General features: G+C 50.3%; 1 protein-coding gene across 2 annotated transcripts in view; it reads right to left on the bottom strand.

Annotated features, from left to right (window-relative positions):
• The window catches only part of FAM193A (family with sequence similarity 193 member A), a 133,471-nt gene that overhangs the window by 24,400 nt on the left and 89,025 nt on the right, over positions 1–20,046 (bottom strand). For both annotated transcript variants that reach the window (XM_066385658.1, XM_066385659.1), the window contains exons 6-13: positions 19,770–19,894; positions 17,742–17,889; positions 12,424–12,501; positions 10,040–10,152; positions 9,716–9,958; positions 8,248–8,401; positions 7,980–8,159; positions 3,366–3,617 (exon numbers count right to left, since the gene is read on the bottom strand). In XM_066385658.1, coding sequence (XP_066241755.1) covers positions 3,366–3,617; positions 7,980–8,159; positions 8,248–8,401; positions 9,716–9,958; positions 10,040–10,152; positions 12,424–12,501; positions 17,742–17,889; positions 19,770–19,894 — 1,293 coding nt within the window. The remainder of the gene's footprint in view (positions 1–3,365; positions 3,618–7,979; positions 8,160–8,247; positions 8,402–9,715; positions 9,959–10,039; positions 10,153–12,423; positions 12,502–17,741; positions 17,890–19,769; positions 19,895–20,046) is intronic.

The raw sequence follows: 20,046 nt of genomic DNA, 5'->3' as shown, positions 1-20,046 counted from the left end.
TCTCACTTCTTTCTCTCCCTCTCTCTTCCCCCTTCTCTGTTCCCCTCCTGCAGCCATGGCTCAACTGAATCGAGTTGTCCCTGGGTGCTGAGGATGGCTCCGTGGCCTTCACCTCAGACACTAAAAAGAACTTGGTTGCTGAGTAACGAAGCAACACCCCATATGGGCAGAGCATCGCCCCTTAGTGGGCTTGTCGGTTGAATCTTGGTTGGAGCACATGCGGGAGTCTGTTTCTGCCTCCCCTCTTCTCACTGAATTAAAAAAAAAAATTACATTTGGGCCTGACCAGGCGGTACAGTAGTAGACAGAGCATCAGCCTGGGATGCTGAAGACTCAGGTTCAAAACCCCGAGGTCACTGACTTGAGTGTGGGGTCACCAGCCTGAGCATAGGATCATAGACTTTACCCCATTGTTGTTGGCTTGAGCCCAAAGGTCATTGGCTTGAAGCCCAAGGTCACTGGCTTAAGCACAGGCACATCTGGCTTGAGCACAGGCTCACCAGTTTATACATTAATATGTTGATATAATTAATTGACATAATATAGTTAATTTGTATTAATATAATTAAATGTGTCATTGGTATGAAGACATCTGAATACAGACAGTCTTCAAGTTTTTCTAATTTCAAGAAAGTAAAATTTTCGTATTATTCACCCCAAACATTATAGGTATTAAACATTCACCCACAATAACCAAAGTATGAATACAACTGACAATGACATCAAGTCCGAAAGGCACCGGCTGCTCTCTCACCACAGCAGAAGCCCTGAGGCCCTGCCATGCAGAAGGGAAGCAGGTCAGAAGAGCCTCCGTGGCCATGACGACCCTCCACGGTCAGTACTCACTGTGCCTCCCAGCTACATTCACATCACACTGACCAGTCCTGGCCTTGCTAACAGACCTGTGCTGGTGGAACTGAAAACAAGTGTCCGCCATTCTAATATAGCCTGTTTGGTCTCTGTGAGGTACTTCTGCCAACTCCCACAGGGCGCTGAACACCTCATGCATTCAAGCACAAACGTATCCACAGCTTCAACCAAGTCAAACTAACTCAAATAATGCAAACTCCTCTGCAAGGCTGAGCAAATGAGAAGGCAAGCTTGTCCAGAGAAACAAACATCTTTATACCAGATACAAACAAAATATTTTGCCAAATGCATCTAATTTTTCCAAATAAAGAAAGGCACTGAGTGAATCTATTTTAAAGGCATGGGTAAACAGTCCTGACACCAGCGGCACAGTGGTTGACGCAAAGCCTGGCAGCCTGTCCTCTGAATCTGCCTCTCCACTCGCGAGTCTTCCACATCTGTCTGCTGGATTCAAGCCTACCAGGAACCACATAAATAGACCTTAGACACTTAGACACCGCTTACACTCCCCCAAATGTCTTCTCCTTTATCCTTCCGTAGACAACCTGTAACATCCTGAGAAAAGGCCAAAAGTTCAAGAGAAGTCAGGTTTTAACAAGAGTATCCCAGTACCCTTTGAGAATAACCAATTTCATGACTTGAAATCTTTCAGAAACTAACAATAGCTCTGCCACAAGAAAGGATAAGACTGAGCATAGAAGAGAGAACTCTAATCGGGTAAGAACGGTGAACAGCTCCCCAACCTTACACATGCACCCGAGGGGAAAGGCTGCAGCCTAAGTACCAGTAAAGCAGCCTCGTTTTGAACACACCAAAGCCTTACTTCATGTCGTCGCTAAGTTTGGTGAGTTTGAGCAGAATGATGTATAACAAACCAATTTTACAAGTTAATTGATAGAAACAACAGTTAGGTTCCTACAGCATCTCATCACTGTGATAATGAAACAATGGTGAACGAAACGACGTTATCCGAGGACCTGCTATCTATACCTGAAAATGCTATTTAAACCACTCTTTAAGAGTCATTATTAAATGTTCAAATTGAACAATATTTAATCAAACACAACTTAAGTATAAACGAGGGTACAGTTCCCAAGTACTTATATGACAGAACACGACAGATTACTCGCTCAGTAAAGCAGCAGTGCTAAGCCCTGACCGTGCGCTTGCCCGGCATGCCGAGAGCAAGCCCCACTCCTGGGTTACACCTACCCCGCCACCGGCCGCCCTGTGGGAAAGAAAACGTACCCGCAGTCTGAAAGCCCCTCCACACCGTGCCTGCCCTTCCCATCCCAGGTGAGAATCACAGTTTTACATTAATAAATCAGGAGTTTGGGAGAAACTCTATTTTTGATTGATTAGAACTAACCTTAAACCAGAATAAGTGATCAAAATATAAATCTGAATGTATGATTAAGAGAGTTAATAAAGGTAAGCTCAAAAGAGTTAGAAAAGCAAAGTTATCTAAGGTACAAAAAATTCAACCTAAAATCTCCCTGCTGAGTCTAAGACAGTGGTTTTCAACCACCAGTCAGCCAGAAACTTGGCGCCAGTCCATGAAAGAGCTGACCGCCCTGACGCTGCGTGGAGACCACAGGCCCGATGCACACACTGTCTGGTGAACAGGAGCTGACCGCCCTGACGCTGCGTGGAGACCACAGGCCCGATGCTCACACTGTCTGGTGAACAGGAGCTGACCGCCCTGACGCTGCGTGGAGACCACAGGCCCGATGCTCACACTGTCTGGTGAACAGGAGCTGACCGCCCTGACGCTGCGTGGAGACCACAGGCCCGATGCGCACACTGTCTGGTGAACAGGAGCTGACCGCCCTGACGCTGCGTGGAGACCACAGGCCCGATGCGCACACTGTCTGGTGAACAGGAGCTGACCGCCCTGACGCTGCGTGGAGACCACAGGCCTGATGCGCACACTGTCTGATGAACAGGAGGTTGGAAACTACTGGCTCAGACATCAAATATAAGCATGGGGTCCTCGAAGAAGAAAAATACACAGAAACCAACTTTCTTTCTCTGGGTCCCTACTCCTGCCCTGAGCAGGTAACACACCTGGTTACCAGAGGCCCGTCTGCCCCAGCCACCTCCCAATGCCCGAGGGCACCAGGACTCCAGCTGGTCTCACCAGGGCTCCCCTCCAGCCCTGCATTTCTAGCGGTCCTCAGTTTTTGTGCTCAGAGTATAATCACTTCAGACCCGTGGAGTCCAGCTAGGGCTAAAGGCCTCGTGCTGCCCACCACATTAAGACTGGGCCCTAAAGACCTTGACTAAAGGAGTGGGAGCATAGCCAGTCGTCGAAAGACTTCTCGATTCTAGTGAGTTCTGAAGAAATAAGCCAAGACTTTCATAATTGTTTCTATAATTGTAAAGGCTCAAAATTCCGAGTTTACGAGCTTTCTGCAAAGGAGACACTGTCAGACCTTCCTATCTAGAGGGGCACGGTCCCTTATGAGCTGCCAGGCCTTTCTGCCCAGACTTACCTTGCTGTGTGTGAAGGGGGGCGCTGCATACAAGCTGGGGTGGATCAGAGGGCGAGGCAGGTGTGGGACGGTGTGCAAGGGCATGTGCCCGTGGATGTGGGGATACAGGTGCAGAGCGGGGTGTGTGGGCTTCTCCGGGCTCAGGAACTGGTGGCCAGGAGGAAGTGCTCCGGCCGTCATCGCTGACAGGGGCAGGCCAGACGCTTCCTGCTTACACACATGGCACTCACAGGCGTCTGCCGCTGGCTCAGCCTGAAGGAGAAAAAGCACCTGTTCACTCAGAGACAAAGGGGGTGCGAATGGAATGGAGTCGGGCACAGTCGGCTGAGCAGGTAGTCACACAGCGGCCCATGGTGCACAACTCACCTTCACTGCCCTGGCGGCCAGGCCCTCCTCCTGAGAGCCCAGGACCGCAGGGCCCTAGGGAGGGGTGCGCATCCCACGGCCCAGCAGGCTGCATCCTGGGCCTGTCTGAACAGGGACAAGGGGACTGGTCGAGATGGCAGAACGAAGAGAGGGAGCTGGACAAGAACAGCAAAGTGACCGCAGTACACACCCTACCGGCTCTACTGCTTAAGGAATGGTGACAGATTCTTCCACACACACTGGGGACGGGGCTTCCGCTACGGTGGAAAGGTCACACAGAACACAAGGCTCTGTAAATCAACCAAAGGGAACAAACTGAGAAACACTGATACATGCAAACCTGCTGGAACTTAAGGTAAGCACAGCAGAAGCCTGGCCTCTGGCCTGTGGCCCTGTTCACACCCAACCCCGAGACCCCTGAACAAACTGAAAAACACAAAGAATCAGCAGAATTAAAATGGTACATGAAATTTGTTTAATACAAGAAAAGGAAGTAAAGGGAAAACAGGAAAAAAAATCACAAGACAGAAAGAAATAGCACAAGGCAGGTGTAAACATCACCAATAATTACAGTAAATGGAAGCAAAGAGTTCCAAAGATGAAGGTAAAACAGAGAGACAGGACAGAAAGCAAGACCCAACTGAAAGAGTCAACGGGTTTGGCAAAACTGAAGAATAGAAGGTCAGCCTGACCAGGTGGTGGCGCAGTGGATAGAGCATCGGACTGGGATGCCAAGGACCCAGGTTCGAGACCCCAAGGTTGCCAGCTTGAGCGCGGGCTCATCTGGTTTGAGCAAAGCTCACCAGCTTGGACCCAAGGTCACTGGCTCTAGCAAGGGGTTACTCGGTCTGCTGAAGGCCCGCGGTCAAGGCACATATGAGAAAGCAATCAATGAACAACTAAGGTGTCGCAAAGCGCAACGAAAAACTAATGATTGATGCTTCTCATCTCTCTGTTCCTGTCTGTCCCTGTCTATCCCTCTCTCTGACTCTCTCTCTGTCTCTGTTAAAAAAAAAAAATAGGTCAATCTGTAAAAACCAACTGTATTTCTATAGAGTAACAACAATCAATTGAAAACTGAAATTAGAAAATACCATTAACTATAGAATCAAATAAATACAAACTTAAGAATAAGTTTTAAAAAACATGTTCAAGACCTATGACTAGAAAATTGTTTAAATCAGAGAGAAATTAAAGATGACTTGAGTGTGGCCTCTGGTGGCGCAGTGGATAAGGCACAGACCTGGAACTTTGAGGTCGCTGGTTCAAAACCCTGGGCATCGCGGTCAAGACACATACAAGAACCAACTACGGGTGGACCTGCCTGTTCCTCCTCCCTCTCTAAAATCAATAAATAAAAAATCTTAAGGAAAATAACCTCACAGAAGCTGTATACACAGCAATTTAAAAAAAAGACGACTTCAGTGGGAAGATTAGCATGTTCATACTGACAGATTCAACTTCGTGCTGTGAAGACTGTTTTCCCCACACTGACCTATCTCATCGCACAGATAGAAGACTAGACCTAGAGGATGCTGCTGGTGAATTCTATCAAAGGACTCAAGGATATTCAAGAATTCAGTGCAATCTCTACAAAAAATCCAAGCAACATTTTTTGTAGAAGTTAACAAGTTGATTCTAAAACTTAAATGGAAATGCAAAGGATTTTTTTGTGTGTGACAGAGACAAAGAGAGAGACAGAGAGAGGGACAGATAGGGACAGACAGACAGGGAGAGAGTTGAGAAGCATTAATTCTTCGTTGCGGCACCTTGGTTGTTCATTGATTGCTTTCTCATATGTGCATTGACCGGGGGGCTATAGCAGAGCGAGGGACCCTATGCTCAAGCCAGTGACCTTGGGTTCAAGCAGAGACCTCACACGCTCAAGCTAGTGACCTCGGCGTTTTGAACCTGGGTCCACTGCCTGGTCAGGCTGCAAGGGATTTTTTTTTTTTTTTTTTTACAGAGACAGAGAGAGAGTCAGAGAGAGGGATAGACAAGGACAGACAGACAGGAACGGAGAGAGATGAGAAGCATCAATCATTAGTTTTTCGTTGCGTATTGCGACACCTTAGTTGTCCATTGACTGCTTTCTCATATATGCCTTGACCGCGGGCCTTTAGCAGACTGAGTAACCCCTTGCTAGAGCCAGTGACCTTGGGTCCAAGCTGGCGAGCTTTTGCTCAAACCAGATGAGCCTGCGCTCAAGCTGGTCGCCTCGGGGTCTGGAACCTGGGTCCTCGGCATCCCAGTCCGACGCTCTATCCACTGCACCACCCCCTGGTCAGGCTGCAAGGGATTTTGAACATCCTACACAACTTTGAAAATGGCCTGCCAAGCTGGAGGACAGACCCTCTCCAATGTCCAAACTTCCTGTAAAGCGACAGTCAAGTGTGCTGAGTGTCAGAACACAGAGCACAAATAGTAAACCTGACGTTCAGTCGCTGATTCCCCAGATGGAGCCAGGGCAAACTGACACCCGCACGGGCCGGAAAGTGAATGTAGCCCAACCTCACACCATAGGCAAAAACCGAATTAAATGAAGCACAGTGCTAACTACGTTAGAGCTGCAACAATAAACCTTCCAGGACAATAGTTCTCTATGAAGCAGTTGCCTGGGATGTGACAACAGAAGCATGTTTCAAAAGAAAAAACCTGAGAAAACTGGAATGCATCAAAATGAAGAACTTTTGCTTTACAAAAAACACCGTAGAAAAAAACAACAACACCGTAGCCTGACCAGGCAGTGGCGCAGTGGATAGAGCATTGGACTGGGATGTGGAGGACCCAGGTTCAAGACCACAAGTTCGCCAGCTTGAGCCCAAGGTTGCTGGCTTGAGCAAGGGGTCGCTCGGTCTGCTGTAGCTCCCTGGTCAAGGCACATGAGAAAGCAATCAATGAACAAGTAAGGAGCCTAAAGAGCCACAACAAAGAATTACTGCTTCTCATCTCTCCCCTGCCTGTCTGTCCCTATCTGTCTCTGTCACAAAAACAAAAAAAAAAAAACCCAAACAAAAAAAAAAACACACCATAAAAATAACTAAGACATGTCACAAAGAGAAAATATCAGCAAATCACACACTTGACCAAGGACTTGCTCCAATATATAAACAACTCTCATAACTCAGTAATAAAGCAGATGAATAAACATAAAAGGATGCTCAACCCATTATTTATGTCCACAATAAATGAAATAAAGATGGAAACCTCAAGGGGTTTTCAATTCCTATCTATCAGACTGGCAAAATCTAGCACAGTGACGTTATCCTCTTCTGGGGGGGTGGGGAGGCCACAGCCCCCTGGACCAGAAAAGCTCCCACCTCTGCTTATACACGAAGGGCTAGACGTTCAGGGCTGCTCGGGAACAGTCCACAATGGGAGAAAGGAAAGCAAACAGTGTCGTCAGCACGGGACTAAGGACACACAAGACACAACTGTGCTGCATCCACACAGCCAACAGGAAGACCAGTGCAGAGAGCAAGGCCATGCAGGCTGCAGCCAGCCAGCCAGGAGACACTGTGGAGCCCAGACAGAACCCAGTGTGCGGGTTAGTCTTCACAGCAGCGGGAGGAGCGCACGTCTGTGTCTCAGGACAAGCACTGGAAGGACACAGTTAGTGAGTGAGCCTGGAGACCTCCTGGGCCTGGGGCAGGAGGAGCCAGGCAGGGTCAGTGGGGAAGCAGGTGGGAACAAGACTCCTCACTGCACCTTCACGGTCTGAACCAGGCTGACACTGACTACTGAAATGAATTACTTAGCCACTTTCTTTTGTCTTTCCTTTCATTTAAAAAGTGCTTGAACATTGATTATAAAACTCTTGAGTGTCTAAGAAAAAAATAACAATGTGATAAGACACCCTTACCTATGGGCAACAGAAAAACAGATATCTGCCAGGTAAAAAAAACAACCTTTGCTGAAATTCTACCATTCTACTATTTTATTAAAAAAATAACTCACCCCTTGCTTCTATACAGACAAAAGCTCCACGCCACGTAAATGTCTGCAGCTTCCTGGTGTGCTGCAGAACCAAGACCACCAATGGCAGATTCGTGCAGGAAGAAAAGACTGATGTGGGAGCTGAGTCACGGGTGTTTATTTTGTGAGTGTGCCTTGATTCTGTCCAGTGCTAATCCTCAGAAGTTATTTTAAATGACTTGATTTTCTTTTTAATAATGCTCAAGCTCAAAGGAAACACACAGAGAAAGAGACCCTTGGCAAAACCAAAATTCCGAAGCCATGAAATCACACCTGCTGAGTGGGGTAGGATGGGGGAGGACTGTCCACTTTACTGTCCTCCTTGCTGGGACTCCCGTTTCCTAGAGCCACTGCTTCCTCTGGGGCTCCGGGCGGCTCCCCGCCACTCCCGCCATCGGCCTCCTCGTCATCAGCTTCTGAAGAGCTGCCACTGGTACTGCTCACCTGAGGGGACTTAAAAAGCAAGCAGGACAGTTAACACACTGACTACCTGACCGCCGCCCTGTGCCCTCACTGTCACGGGGAAGATTCCGTGCCATACCTCGTCTTTCAGGGCCATGTTCTCCCCGCCACCATTCAGTTCGCTGTGGACCCCGTTCATGTTGGCCACCACCTCGGTGTCGTTGTAGTTATTCAACGGATAAATATCGGCAAACTTCGCCGACAGCGGGGCCACATCTTCATCGTCACTGCAGCTGAGACGAGCAGAGATGGTCACCATTAGCACTCACAGGGCACAGACACTGTTCTCTGCATGGAGTGCGGCCCCACGCACCACTCACACTTCCTGACGTCGCTTAGTAACCTGAGCAAAGGTTCCGTCTGTGCAGGACGGAGGAACGAGAAAAACAGTTCCAAAAGGAAAACGTGTGAAGGAAACCACAACGACGTAACCCGACTGAGGGATGAGACACTGTCTGACATGAGGTGCTGCTGCACACGGGCTCGCTACACTGCTGCCAGCAGGAAAACCTATGTTCGGTTCATGTTAAAGGTGTACAGGGAACCACATCCGGTCTTCAGTGTTTGTTTCTACAGCCACCAGAACTTCAGATGTAGCCAAATGAACAAAACTTTAAAGGCATTTACTGACAAAATACTAAAAGTTTTTACAGGCCCGCGCTGGCCATGTCGGTGAGATGTTAAATACCAGCTTTAGCGAGAATCCTAAGCAATGGGCAAATGGAACGCTTACTAAAAAAATGTAAGGAGACTTCAAGGCTATCAATTATGTGATCCACCTTTAAAACGTGATTTTCTGGTGCATGACAAGACCTGGCACAGTGACCTTCAGTGCAAACGGCACAAGGCGGGGCCTCAACCAGATGCCACGGTCAATGTCAGCGTGCCTGGGGTCTGCCCGCAGCGTCAGCCACAAGACCTCCAGAAGGAGGTAATAGTCTAGCTTTAGGAAAGAGTGTCCTGAACTGCCAAAATGGGGCGTCCTTTTCATTTTTAGGAAAACAAGATTCCACCCACAACACGGCTCTATAATCTGGAGCTCACCAACGAAGCACAATTAGCACCTGAAGGCGAGGGCAGCTCAGGGCTCCTGAGGTGACACACGTCGCCTCAGTCAGCATCACCACAATTCACAGGTGACAAACTGGAGGTTCACAAATATACTCCAGGCAATGTGGGACACAGAAAACCAAGTATTTTGAAATCTGGCAACCACGATCCCCAGCCCTGAGCGAGACACACAGAGGCAGGACTCGGCCCTGACAGTGCGCGGGCTGTGCAAGGCACGCAAGACGGGAGAGGTGAGGCCTCCCTGCACACCAGCATGGTTATTCTTGACCGGTACTCACTAATTCTCCATTTATTTTCAGGTAATGAAAGAGTCAAAGTTTGGGTTGACTGATCTCGTGTTTTAAAGATTGTTTAAAAAAGGGAGGGTCCTTGTCTGGGAAGCACCCTGCCACCAGCACTCCTGCAGACACTGCTGTCTCTCTCTCCCCGCTGCACTGCTTAAATCTCGGAAACCTTGTAACGAAGTCACAACTCACAAAGCTGGTGCAGAGCCGCTGTCGGTGAGAATGAGTCTGGGCCGCTGCTGGATGGTGATTGGAGAGCTAGAGCCTGACCCCGAGCTTGCAGACGACACGCTGGGCGGGCGCATCTCAGAGACGCAGTCAGGAGCAGAGCCCACCTGGAGTGGCAGCTGGTGGACGTGGGTGTCGCCGGGGACGGAGGGATCCACGATGCCACATGTGAGAATGTGTGAGAGGCTGCAGTCATCGCAAGCACACCTGGTTGGGACGGGGGACAGTTACCGAGACAGCCGGGGGTGGTCAGGCCGTGTGCTTGGCAGGCCCACAGCACCGCCTCACCTTCTCCGGTAGTGGCAGTTGGGGCAGTCGGGCACACTAAGCCGTGACGACAGCACATGCCTCATGGCGTCGGTAAAGTTGTTCTCTCCAGTGACCGCCTTCTTACTGGTTAGCTAGAGGAGGTTACAAAACAGGTTACTCCCCAGGACATGCCTCCCGTATGAGCTCTGTGGTCTTCAGTCATTATGGCAACACGTGGCGTGCCCCTTTAGACACCAAGGGCCACCGCTCCCTGAACTGGGCCAGGGCCAGGAGAGAGGCTGGCAGACTGAAAGTGCACACAGGCCAGTGACCAGCAGCCCCTGACCCTCCCGGGCACCAGTACTTGCTAGGTACCTGCAGCAGCACAGAGATGAATCACTGCCCCAAGAATCTAAGGTTCTGGAAGAGAAGGAGGCAAGACACCCAAGGTAGGGGAACCACGGTGTCAAAGGGAGCAGGTCGCAGAGAGCTGATGGCAGCACAGAAGCACCAGGTCTGAGCAACACCCAGAAAGAGGTGGTGTAGGAAGTCTGCTTGAGGCAGGAGGGTACCCAGGCCAGGGAGTGAGCACAGAGCTGGGCATCCCCTCAACACCTCTCAAGGGCCTGCTGAACAAGAGGGAGTCTCAGGAGGCAGGCACCGTGCCTAAGCTTGCAGCCTGGCGGGGCAGCAAGGGTGCACACAGTGCCCACAGTTCACAGGCATTCATGAAGCACAACAGAGGCGCCTGGGTGGTCAGCACGCAGATGACAGGGGCAGATGGGAAGGAATGCAGCCACGAGGAAGGCCGGCTGGAGGACACCAGTGGCAGGAACCAAGGCTGTCCCAGACAAAGAGTGGGTCTGGGAGCTACCTAGAAAGTGGCATCTAGCCTGACCAGGCGGTGGTGCAGTGGATAGACTGTCGGACTGGGATGCAGAGGACCCAGGTTTGAGACCCCGAGGTCGCCAGCTTGAGCGCAGGCTCATCTGGTTTGAGCCAAGCTCACCAGCTGGGACCCAAGGTCGCTGGCTCGAGCAAGGGGTTACTCAGTCTGCTGAAGGCCCACGGTCAAGGCACATATGAGAGAGCAATCAATGAATAACTAAGGTGTCTCAACGAAAAACTGATGATTGATGCTTCTCATCTCTCTCGGTTCCTGTCTGTCCCTGTCCCTATCACTCTCTCTGACTCTCTCTCTGTCTCTGTAAAAAAAAGAAGAAAAAAAAGAAAAAAGAAAGTGGCACATAAACTTCTGAGGAGCAAGCACCTGGCCTGCAGAAAGGTGCAGTCAGCAGCCTGGCAATGGAATGGCAGTGACTGGAAGGGTCACCTGACAGGACAAGAGCCATGCAGACAGGTTTGGGGGTCAAGTGATGAGCTGGACACGGTGCTTCCTGTCTCGCCGTGGTGCCCAGGGGAGACCACAGGAGTGAGAATGCGGATGCAAGCACAGGGTCGAAGGCAGGGAGACTAAGAAAGCAGCTGGCATGTGGGTGAGGGTCCAGGAAGCTGAGCATCCCAGCCCAGCACAGGGAGGCCCCGCAGTGCAGTGGAGCGGCTGGCGAAGAGACCAGCTCGCGGGAGGGAGGCAGGGCCCCGGCGCACAGGGAGGTCAGTGCCTTGGCAGCCCCACTGCCAGCGGGCACGTGCACACTGGACAAGGCGTGGCACCACTGCCTGGGAGGGCACTGCAGGGCTCACGGCAGCCTCACTGCCAGTGGGCGCGTGCACACTGGACAAGGCGTGGCACCACCGCCTGGGAGGGCACTGCAGGGCTCACGGCAGCCTCACTGCCAGAGGGCACGTGCACACTGGACAAGGTGTGGCACCACCACCGGGGAGGGCACTGCAGGGCTCACGGCAGCCTCACTGCCAGCGGGCACGTGCACACTGGACAAGGCGTGGCACCACTGCCTGGGAGGGCACTGCAGGGCTCACGGCAGCCTCACTGCCAGCGGGCGCGTGCACACTGGACAAGGTGTGGCACCACCACCGGGGAGGGCACTGCAGGGCTCACGGCAGCCTCACTGCCAGCGGGCGCGTGCACACTGGACAAGGTGTGGCACCACCACCGGGGAGGGCACTGCAGGGCTCACGGCAGCCCCACTGCCTGGGAGGGCACTGCAGGGCTCACGGCAGCCTCACTGTCAGCGGGCGCGTGCACACTGGACAAGGCGTGGCACCACTGCCAGGGAGGGCACTGCAGGGCTCACGGCAGCCTCACTGCCAGCGGGCGCGTGCACACTGGACAAGGCGTGGCACCACTGCTGGGGAGGGCACTGCAGGGCTCACGGCAGCCCCACTGCCGGGGAGGGCACTGCAGGGCTCATGGCAGCCTCACTGCCAGCGGGCGCGTGCACACTGGACAAGGCGTGGCACCACTGCTGGGGAGGGTACTGCAGGGCTCACGGCAGCCTCACCTGCTCCTCCAGGAACCGCCGCTGCTTGAAGAGCTCCCAGTCTTCTGTCAGCGCACGCTGCTTGGTCTTCATCGTCATCTGACAGAGGAAGGAGCAAAGCAAGGGGCTCAGTGCCAGCAGGAGCTCCGAGCTGCTCTCAGTGGGAAGCGTCACCGCGGACAAGGGCCGGCGCAGCACAACAGACGCCCTGTCACCGTTCCCACGGCAGCCGCCTGCTGGCTGACTCACACCACCGCCCACGCGAGGGCAGAGGACAGAGATGAGGGGTAGGAGCAGCATTACCAACAGTCAGTGGACATGGTCGTTCACGAACGCTCACACGTGCCCTGTGTGCACAAGACACAGAAAACAGAGATGGCACCGCACGTGAGGGGCTCAGAGCAAGCGGACCACCCCAAGCCCGCAGGCTGACGGGGTGCTGGCCCCAAGGGCTGTGGCTGAGACGAGGCAGACACGGGGGCAATGCTGCACGATGCACTGTGGGAGCCCAGAGGAGCCCATCAGAGACAGGACGCAGAGGGTGGCCAGGAGCTGGGAGGGGGCTGTGGCTGTTCAATGGGAACAGAGTTTCTGTTTGGGAAGACGGACAAAGTCCTGCAGATGATGGCAAAATGTTCACAACAATGTGAATACGCCTGATGCCACTGAACTGTGCATTTCTTTCTAAGAATGTGGTACTCAGAAATGAATAAAATGATAAATTTTAGGCAATGTATATTTTCCCACAATTAAAAATTTTTTTTATTGATTTTAGAGAGAGTGAAGGAGAGAGAGGGAGTGAGAAGCAGTCGTATGTGCCTGACTGGGCGGAGCCCAGGTCCCGAGCCAGCGACCTTAGCAGTTCAGGGCAATTTTGTTTTCTTGTGTTCTGTTCCTTTTGCCACCACAGGGCAGGCTGTTTTACTATAATTTAAATAAGCAAGCTAATGGGAAATTAAGAATGAACTCAAGACCCTGTCTTAGGAGGGGGGGGCTATGAAATGATTAAATCTTGTTTATGTAAATGAAATCTTGTAATTATTAAAAACTTAAGAGTAACCACTAAAAAGATATAAATGGAACATGTATCTTCTTAAATATATTCACTCCGACAGGTAAGAAAAAACTACCAGTAAACAGTAATTCCATAAAATAAAATTCATGCACTTGAAAATAATTTTAAATACCTATAGTTTAAACTATCAGAGGGAAAAAAAAATCAATGTTGACTTCGGTCAAGATGGCAGTGTAGGTAAATGCCATACCTGAATCCTCCCACAACCACATCAAAATTACAACTAAACTAAAGAACAACCATTGTTCAGACAGCCTGAAATTGAGCCGAATGGAAGTCCTACAATTAAGGGTTTGAGGAAGAAGCCACATGAGACAAGGCTGACTCCTCCACCGCAGCTCGTCCACTGTAGTCAGACTGTCCTGGGGTCATCTCTCGAGTGACATCAACAGCAATCAAGGCTCAGCTACAAGAGGAGGGTGCACACAGCAGGCACACCTTGAGTGCCCAGCCTGGGTGACTGGGGGCTGTGCCACTGGACCCTGCAGGACCTACTGCACAGGCCACTCTATCAAGTCCAGGTGATGCAGCTGCTCCGCCTAATACACAGCAACAACCACAGGGAAGCAGCCAAAATGCAGACAAAGAAACAAATAGAAGAACAGAATAAAACTCAGGAAAAGGAACTAAACAGAATGGGGACAAGCAATCTAGTAGATGCAGAGTTCAAAACACTGGTTACAAGGGTGCTCAAGGAACTTGGCGAGGGTCTCAACAGCACGAATAAGAACATAGGAACCATAAAAAAAACCAGTCAGAAATAAAGGCTACACTAACTGAAATGGAGAATAATTTACAGGGAATGAACAGTAGAGCGGATAATGCCTAGAATCAAATCAGTGATTAGAAAGATAAGGAACCAAAAAATACACAATCAGAACAGCAAAAAGAAAGAGAATCCAAAAAATATGAGGATAGTGTAAGCGACTCTGAGACGCCTTCAAGCGGACCAACATTCACATCATGGGTGCTGAAAAAAGGAGAGAGAGAGCAAGGAATGGATAACTTATTGAAAAAAATGACAGAGAACTTCCCTAACCTGGTGAAGAAAATAGACACACAGGTCCAGGAAGTGCAGAGTCCCAAACAAGAGGGACCCAAAGAGGCCCACACCAAGACACGTAATTAAAATGTAATAAGTTAAACAGAGAGAGACTCTTAAAAGCAGGAAGAGAAAAGCACTTAGTTACTTACAAGGAGGCTCCCATAAGACTGTCAGCTGATTTCTCAGCCGAAACTTTGCAGGCCAGAAGAAAGTGGTGAGAAATATTCAAAGTGATGAAAAGCAAGGAACTACAACCAAGATGACTCTACCCAGCAAACCTATCATTTAGAATCAAAGAACAGAAAAAGAGATTTCCAGACAAGAAAAAGCTAAAGGAGTTCATCACCACCAGACCAGTATCATATGAAATGTTAAAGGGTTTGCTTGAAGAAGAAAAAAAAAGATAAAAATATGAACAATAAAATGGCAATAAATACATATCTGTCAACAACTTAATCTAAAAAAGAGCAAAATAAATGAAGAAGCAGAACAGAAACAGACTCACAGGGACAGAGGACACTGACAGTGGCTAGATGGGAGGGGCCCTGGGTGGATGGGGAAAGGCAAGGGAGTCAGAGAGACAGATCGGTCCAGGGAACAGTCATGGCTGTGAGGTGCAGCAGGGGAAACGCAGCCGGCAATGCTGCAATCACTATGCATGGTGTCAGAGGCACAGAATGTATCGGGATGATCACTTGGTTATGTGATGTCTAGTCACTGGGGTGTACACCTGAAACTAATACAACAAGGTATGCCAACTGTAACTGGAAAATAAAAAAACTTTTAAAAAATCAATGTTGAAGTAGTTGACGACGACAGCCCCATTAATCAGGTTCCACAAGCTGTGTCCACGTTGTAGTAGAAAACACACAGAGTTAAACGCATCTGAGAAACAAAAAAGACAAGGACATGTTCAGTGTAAGAAGCCAAAGTATCAGAACAAGAAACCAACCGATAACGTTAGGAAGGACTTAAAGGTAAAAGCAGAACTTATCGGGAAAAATGAAGAAGCAGAGGTGACCAGCCTAACCAGATGGTGGTGCAGTGGATAGAGCGTCAACCTGGGACATCGAGGTTCCAGGTTTGAAACCCTGAGGTTGCCAGCTTCAATGCAGGGTCCTCAGCGTGAGTGTGGAATCATCAACATGACCCCAAGGTCACTGGCTTAGCTGTGGCCCCCCACCCCCATCCCATTAACACACATATGAGAAGCAATCAATGAACAACTAAAGAGCTGCATATAAGCTGATGCTTCTCAACTCTCTCCTTCTCTCCCCCTTCCTGTCTGTCTGTCTGTCTCTCTCTCTCTCTCTCTCACACACACACACACACACACACACTCACTCCAGCAGCAGCAGAAGTGGCAGATATGATCAGTAAACCTGGAAGCTGGTTCTGCAAACTCGTCCCAGTCTGAACCAGGGTAAGACAGCAGCACAGACATGGTGGTGGTGGGGAACAGACCACACAAGGAGATTTTTCTAAACCTGCATAATTTAACTATTTTCACATCTAAGAAAGAGCTTCCAACAGTGCCTCAGGCTATTTTGTTGGGCCTGCACAATATTTTAAAAAGTTAAGTCACCCTGCCTGACCTGTAGTAATGCAGCAGATAGGGCTTCAACCTGGAATGCTGAGGTCGCTGGACTGAAACCCTGGGCTTGCCTGGTCAAGGCTCATCCGAGAAGGAACTACTACCAGTTGATGCTTCCTGCTCCTCCTCCTCTCTCTCTCTCTCTCTCCCTCTCTCAAATCAGTAAATAAAATCTTAAAATAAAGTTAAGTTACCTTGAAAAAGGTTTTGAGATCTCACTAGCAATGCAGGCTTCTGGGTTCCCTGACATCTCAGCAGCTCTGCAGACACTCCGCAGAGACAGCTGGACCACAGGCACACCGCCCTGTGGTGAGGAAAGTGCTCTTCTCTGACGTGTGACCACAACAGGCAGCCCAGGAGGACCTTGCATTCTCCTACGTTTCTCCACGAGCACAAGTTTAGGACCAAGTCTTTATTGAACTGCTGTGGATAACTTCCTAGGCAAGTAGCAATTTGTGAACTTACTCATGAAGCAGAGAATCCAAAACAGGCTAATAAATGTAATGTAAACTGAAAAGGTTGGAGCGCGGATGGGGGGGTGTCCTAGCAAATCCTTTATGGAACAGAACATTTAAACTATTCCTGAAAATTGAGAAACATGGAAAGAGTCTCAATTCGTTCTCTAAGACTAGCATAACCTTCACACAAAACAGACAAGACCTCAAAGACGGAAACTATAGCACTGCAGTCTCAGTCCATGTGCTGTGCAAGCCAGCACCACACCGTAGGATACAGATAAAACCCTAAACAAGACATTAGAAGTAACATCATAATCTGTACAGTAGGGTTTAATCCTAGCAAAGCAAGGATATCTCAAAAGTAGAAAACTTAACCCCTTAATTCTTTTGGAAACATAAAAGGAAAAACCTACAAATTCAATATCTACTCTTATTTTTTTTTAATAAAAATAATAACCTATTTAATAAGCTAAGAAAAACGGGACAATTCTTTAATTGGCTAGAAAGTATCAAAAGTCTGTATGGCAAGCATCAGTTGATGTGAAATGTCCGAACTCCTTTGGAGCCAAAACCAAGCAACCAACCAACCAAACCCTAGTTCAAGTGCTGGAGATAAGACGAAGCTACCATCATCTGTAGAAGACACCGTGGTCTCCTAGAAAACGTACAGCCTTCCGTTTTACGCCTGCTGGAGAGTGGAGGGGTTTGGTGAGAGCTGCAGGGACCGCGTTCCCACACACGCCAGCAACAGCTATGTAGGACAGTCATCCCACCATTTAATGTGCCAGTCACAACAGCCCCCAAACTATAAAGCACCCAGGTGTAAACTCCATAAGAAACGCACGGACCGTGAAAGGGTAACTCCGGACACAAGCACAACCTCACAAAAGGGACACAGCAGCCTCCTGGGCGGGAGCATTCGTCCTGGTGCCAAGTCTCCAGACACACTGGACACACCTGCGGGCTTTAGGACACACCTTCTTCTATACGCAGCTATGACTGCTGCAAGTTCCAGAAATGAATCTACCAGAGGCAGGCGAGCCGGTGCCACCTGGGACCCCTGAGCCTGTCCCCGGGAGGTCTGGCTGACCCCCGCCAAGAGCGCCACTTCTCCATGACCCCCCCCCCCCCCCCGCCACACCACCCCGGCGGCGCCCACGCACAGACCTGCTCGTCCACGTAGGCGTCGATCCGCTTCTGGCACTCCAGCCACTCGGCGGCGACCCTGCGCAGCTCCTCCTCAGAGCGCTGGTAGCGCTGCAGCAGCGTGCTGTAAGCATCCTCGCTGCACGTGTCGTGCGTCGTGGTGCCCAGTCTGTGGAGAGAGGCCTTTCAACAAAAAACAGGTCCAGAGGACTGCTTCTGTGTGTCCCTCCCCTCCCAGGACACGGGGGACACTGCTCCACGCCACGTGGCTGCGCTGAGCACCACGGACAGCGTGGGCATGAAGGAGAAGCTGAGAGAAGGAACAGTGCCCAGGAACAGTGAGTGTCACTGCTTTACAACAACCCAGGCCTAGTGACTCAGTTCCCTGAATGTGGGGCTGTAAGCAAACACTTAATGAGAAATACACAATTTGGACCTGGTTTCCAAGTTAAGTAAAACAGAAAATCCGATTCAAACAAAGAAATGTAATGATACGTTCATTCACTCTGTTTTATCAAGAAATATGATTAGATGAAAACACACACACACACAGAAATATGGTAAGATGGCAAATGAGAAAATGCACAGGAAACAGAAGACACACACGCGGGTAAACAATGGGGAAGACGTGTACATGTCTGAGAAAAAAGACACGGGACGAGAGGGTGTCCTGGGAGAGAGGTGGCCAGGGACCCCTGGGGGGCAAGAGGACAAGAGGACCTGCAACTTCTCATCAAAAACTGTTCATTTTCCTAATAGCTCAATACATCAACATGTGAACCAAAATAACTGTAACGGAGACATCGTGACAAAAACGTCAAACTCAAAGACACCTGTGGTCACGAGAGCACACATGATGCAGAGCTACGGTCGGTCTGTCTGCACGGCGCACGGGGGCCACTGGCTGTGGGCCTGCTCTGTGACCCAGGGCTCGCAGGGCAGGGGGGCCTCGCTGCAGACCACGCATCCACTCACATACACGCATGTGGAAACGCACCATGTTAAGTAAGGACATGGCTATGGCATCATGTTTGAAAATGTGTGTGTGGGGTGGACCCAGAAAAAATCCAGAAACACCCAGTTGTGTACAGTTCCTACCCTTCTAATTTTCTAGATTTTCAGAATTTTATTGCAATAACAACTTAATAATTTTATAACAAAAGTAGAGAGTAAAGTGATTTTAAATCAGAACCATCCTGGCAGATACAAATGGCACACCCCCACCCCGGGCCCAGCCCTGGGGAGCCACACTGTGACAACTGTCAGCAGGGACCTCCTTCAGGTGTGCCTGAGATGTGGGTGGGGAAGCCCAGACCGGAGGAGAGTGATACTGACCCACAGTGACCGGAGTTGAGTTTCTGCCCTCAGGGCACAAAACTCAGGACACAGAATCAAGAGACTCTCTTGACATCCCGGGCTGTTGGGATGCACCTCCCTGCTCACCTTTGGTTAGTGGACAGGAAAAGACCCACCAGCCCAGGGCTCCCCCAGCTGAGCAGACACCCAGCCGGCCCCACAGGCCCCGTCACCTGGACAGACGCCCTGGGCTCTGTGCCCGGCACGTGCGTCTTGGCCCTTGTGGGGAAAGAAGCCAAGCTGCAGACAGACACTGAGGGCCATCAGACATGGACATGGCTCACCCGTCCCCAGAGCCTAGGAGCCCCTGGCCCCCAGACCCTGGCTGGGCCCTCCTCCCTCTCCTGTCCCCACCACGTCCACTGCACACCAAGTGCCACAGTGAGGACGACCCCACAGCCACCCGGACAAGCCCAGGTCTTGTCGATGTGAAATGCTATGTTTACACCACGTGTCCTTGCTCGAGAAACCTGTGGCACTACAGTTAGTAGCATTAGCACTGGGTTCACCATTCTGGGTTCATCGTGTTACTCTCTGAGTTCTCAGCTTTCTGCCCAAACCGATTTTCCCGGAGCCCTGATTTTCCAGCGAGAACTTCCATGCTGCAGTGGCGCTCAGAGGCACACATGCTACCCCACAGGGAAAAGGACTGTGCTGTCACGCCATGGGCACGTGCAGATGAAGACCAGATACCTGATTTGCGACACCAGTGCTGGCAGGTTGCTCTGGAGAAGGGGCTCCGAAAACACCAGGTTTTCAAACAGGTGTTTATTATGCAGTTCCCATGTCACCTGGAACTTTTTCAAGTGCTCATTTTCCTGGTTAAAAAAACAAAGAAATGGAAGACAAACTGAGGTGATGAAGACTAAATCCCCCAGGACTTCTGCCCTCTCCCTGCCCGTCCATACAGACCCAGAACCGTCAGCTGGCGACGGACCGCTGGGCCCTGTGCGTCCGGCACACGTGGAGG

This window comes from Saccopteryx leptura, chromosome 5 (assembly GCF_036850995.1).
Source record: "Saccopteryx leptura isolate mSacLep1 chromosome 5, mSacLep1_pri_phased_curated, whole genome shotgun sequence".
NCBI classification, from domain to species: Eukaryota; Metazoa; Chordata; class Mammalia; order Chiroptera; family Emballonuridae; genus Saccopteryx; species Saccopteryx leptura.
This window is presented reverse-complemented; position numbering and strand designations above follow the sequence as displayed.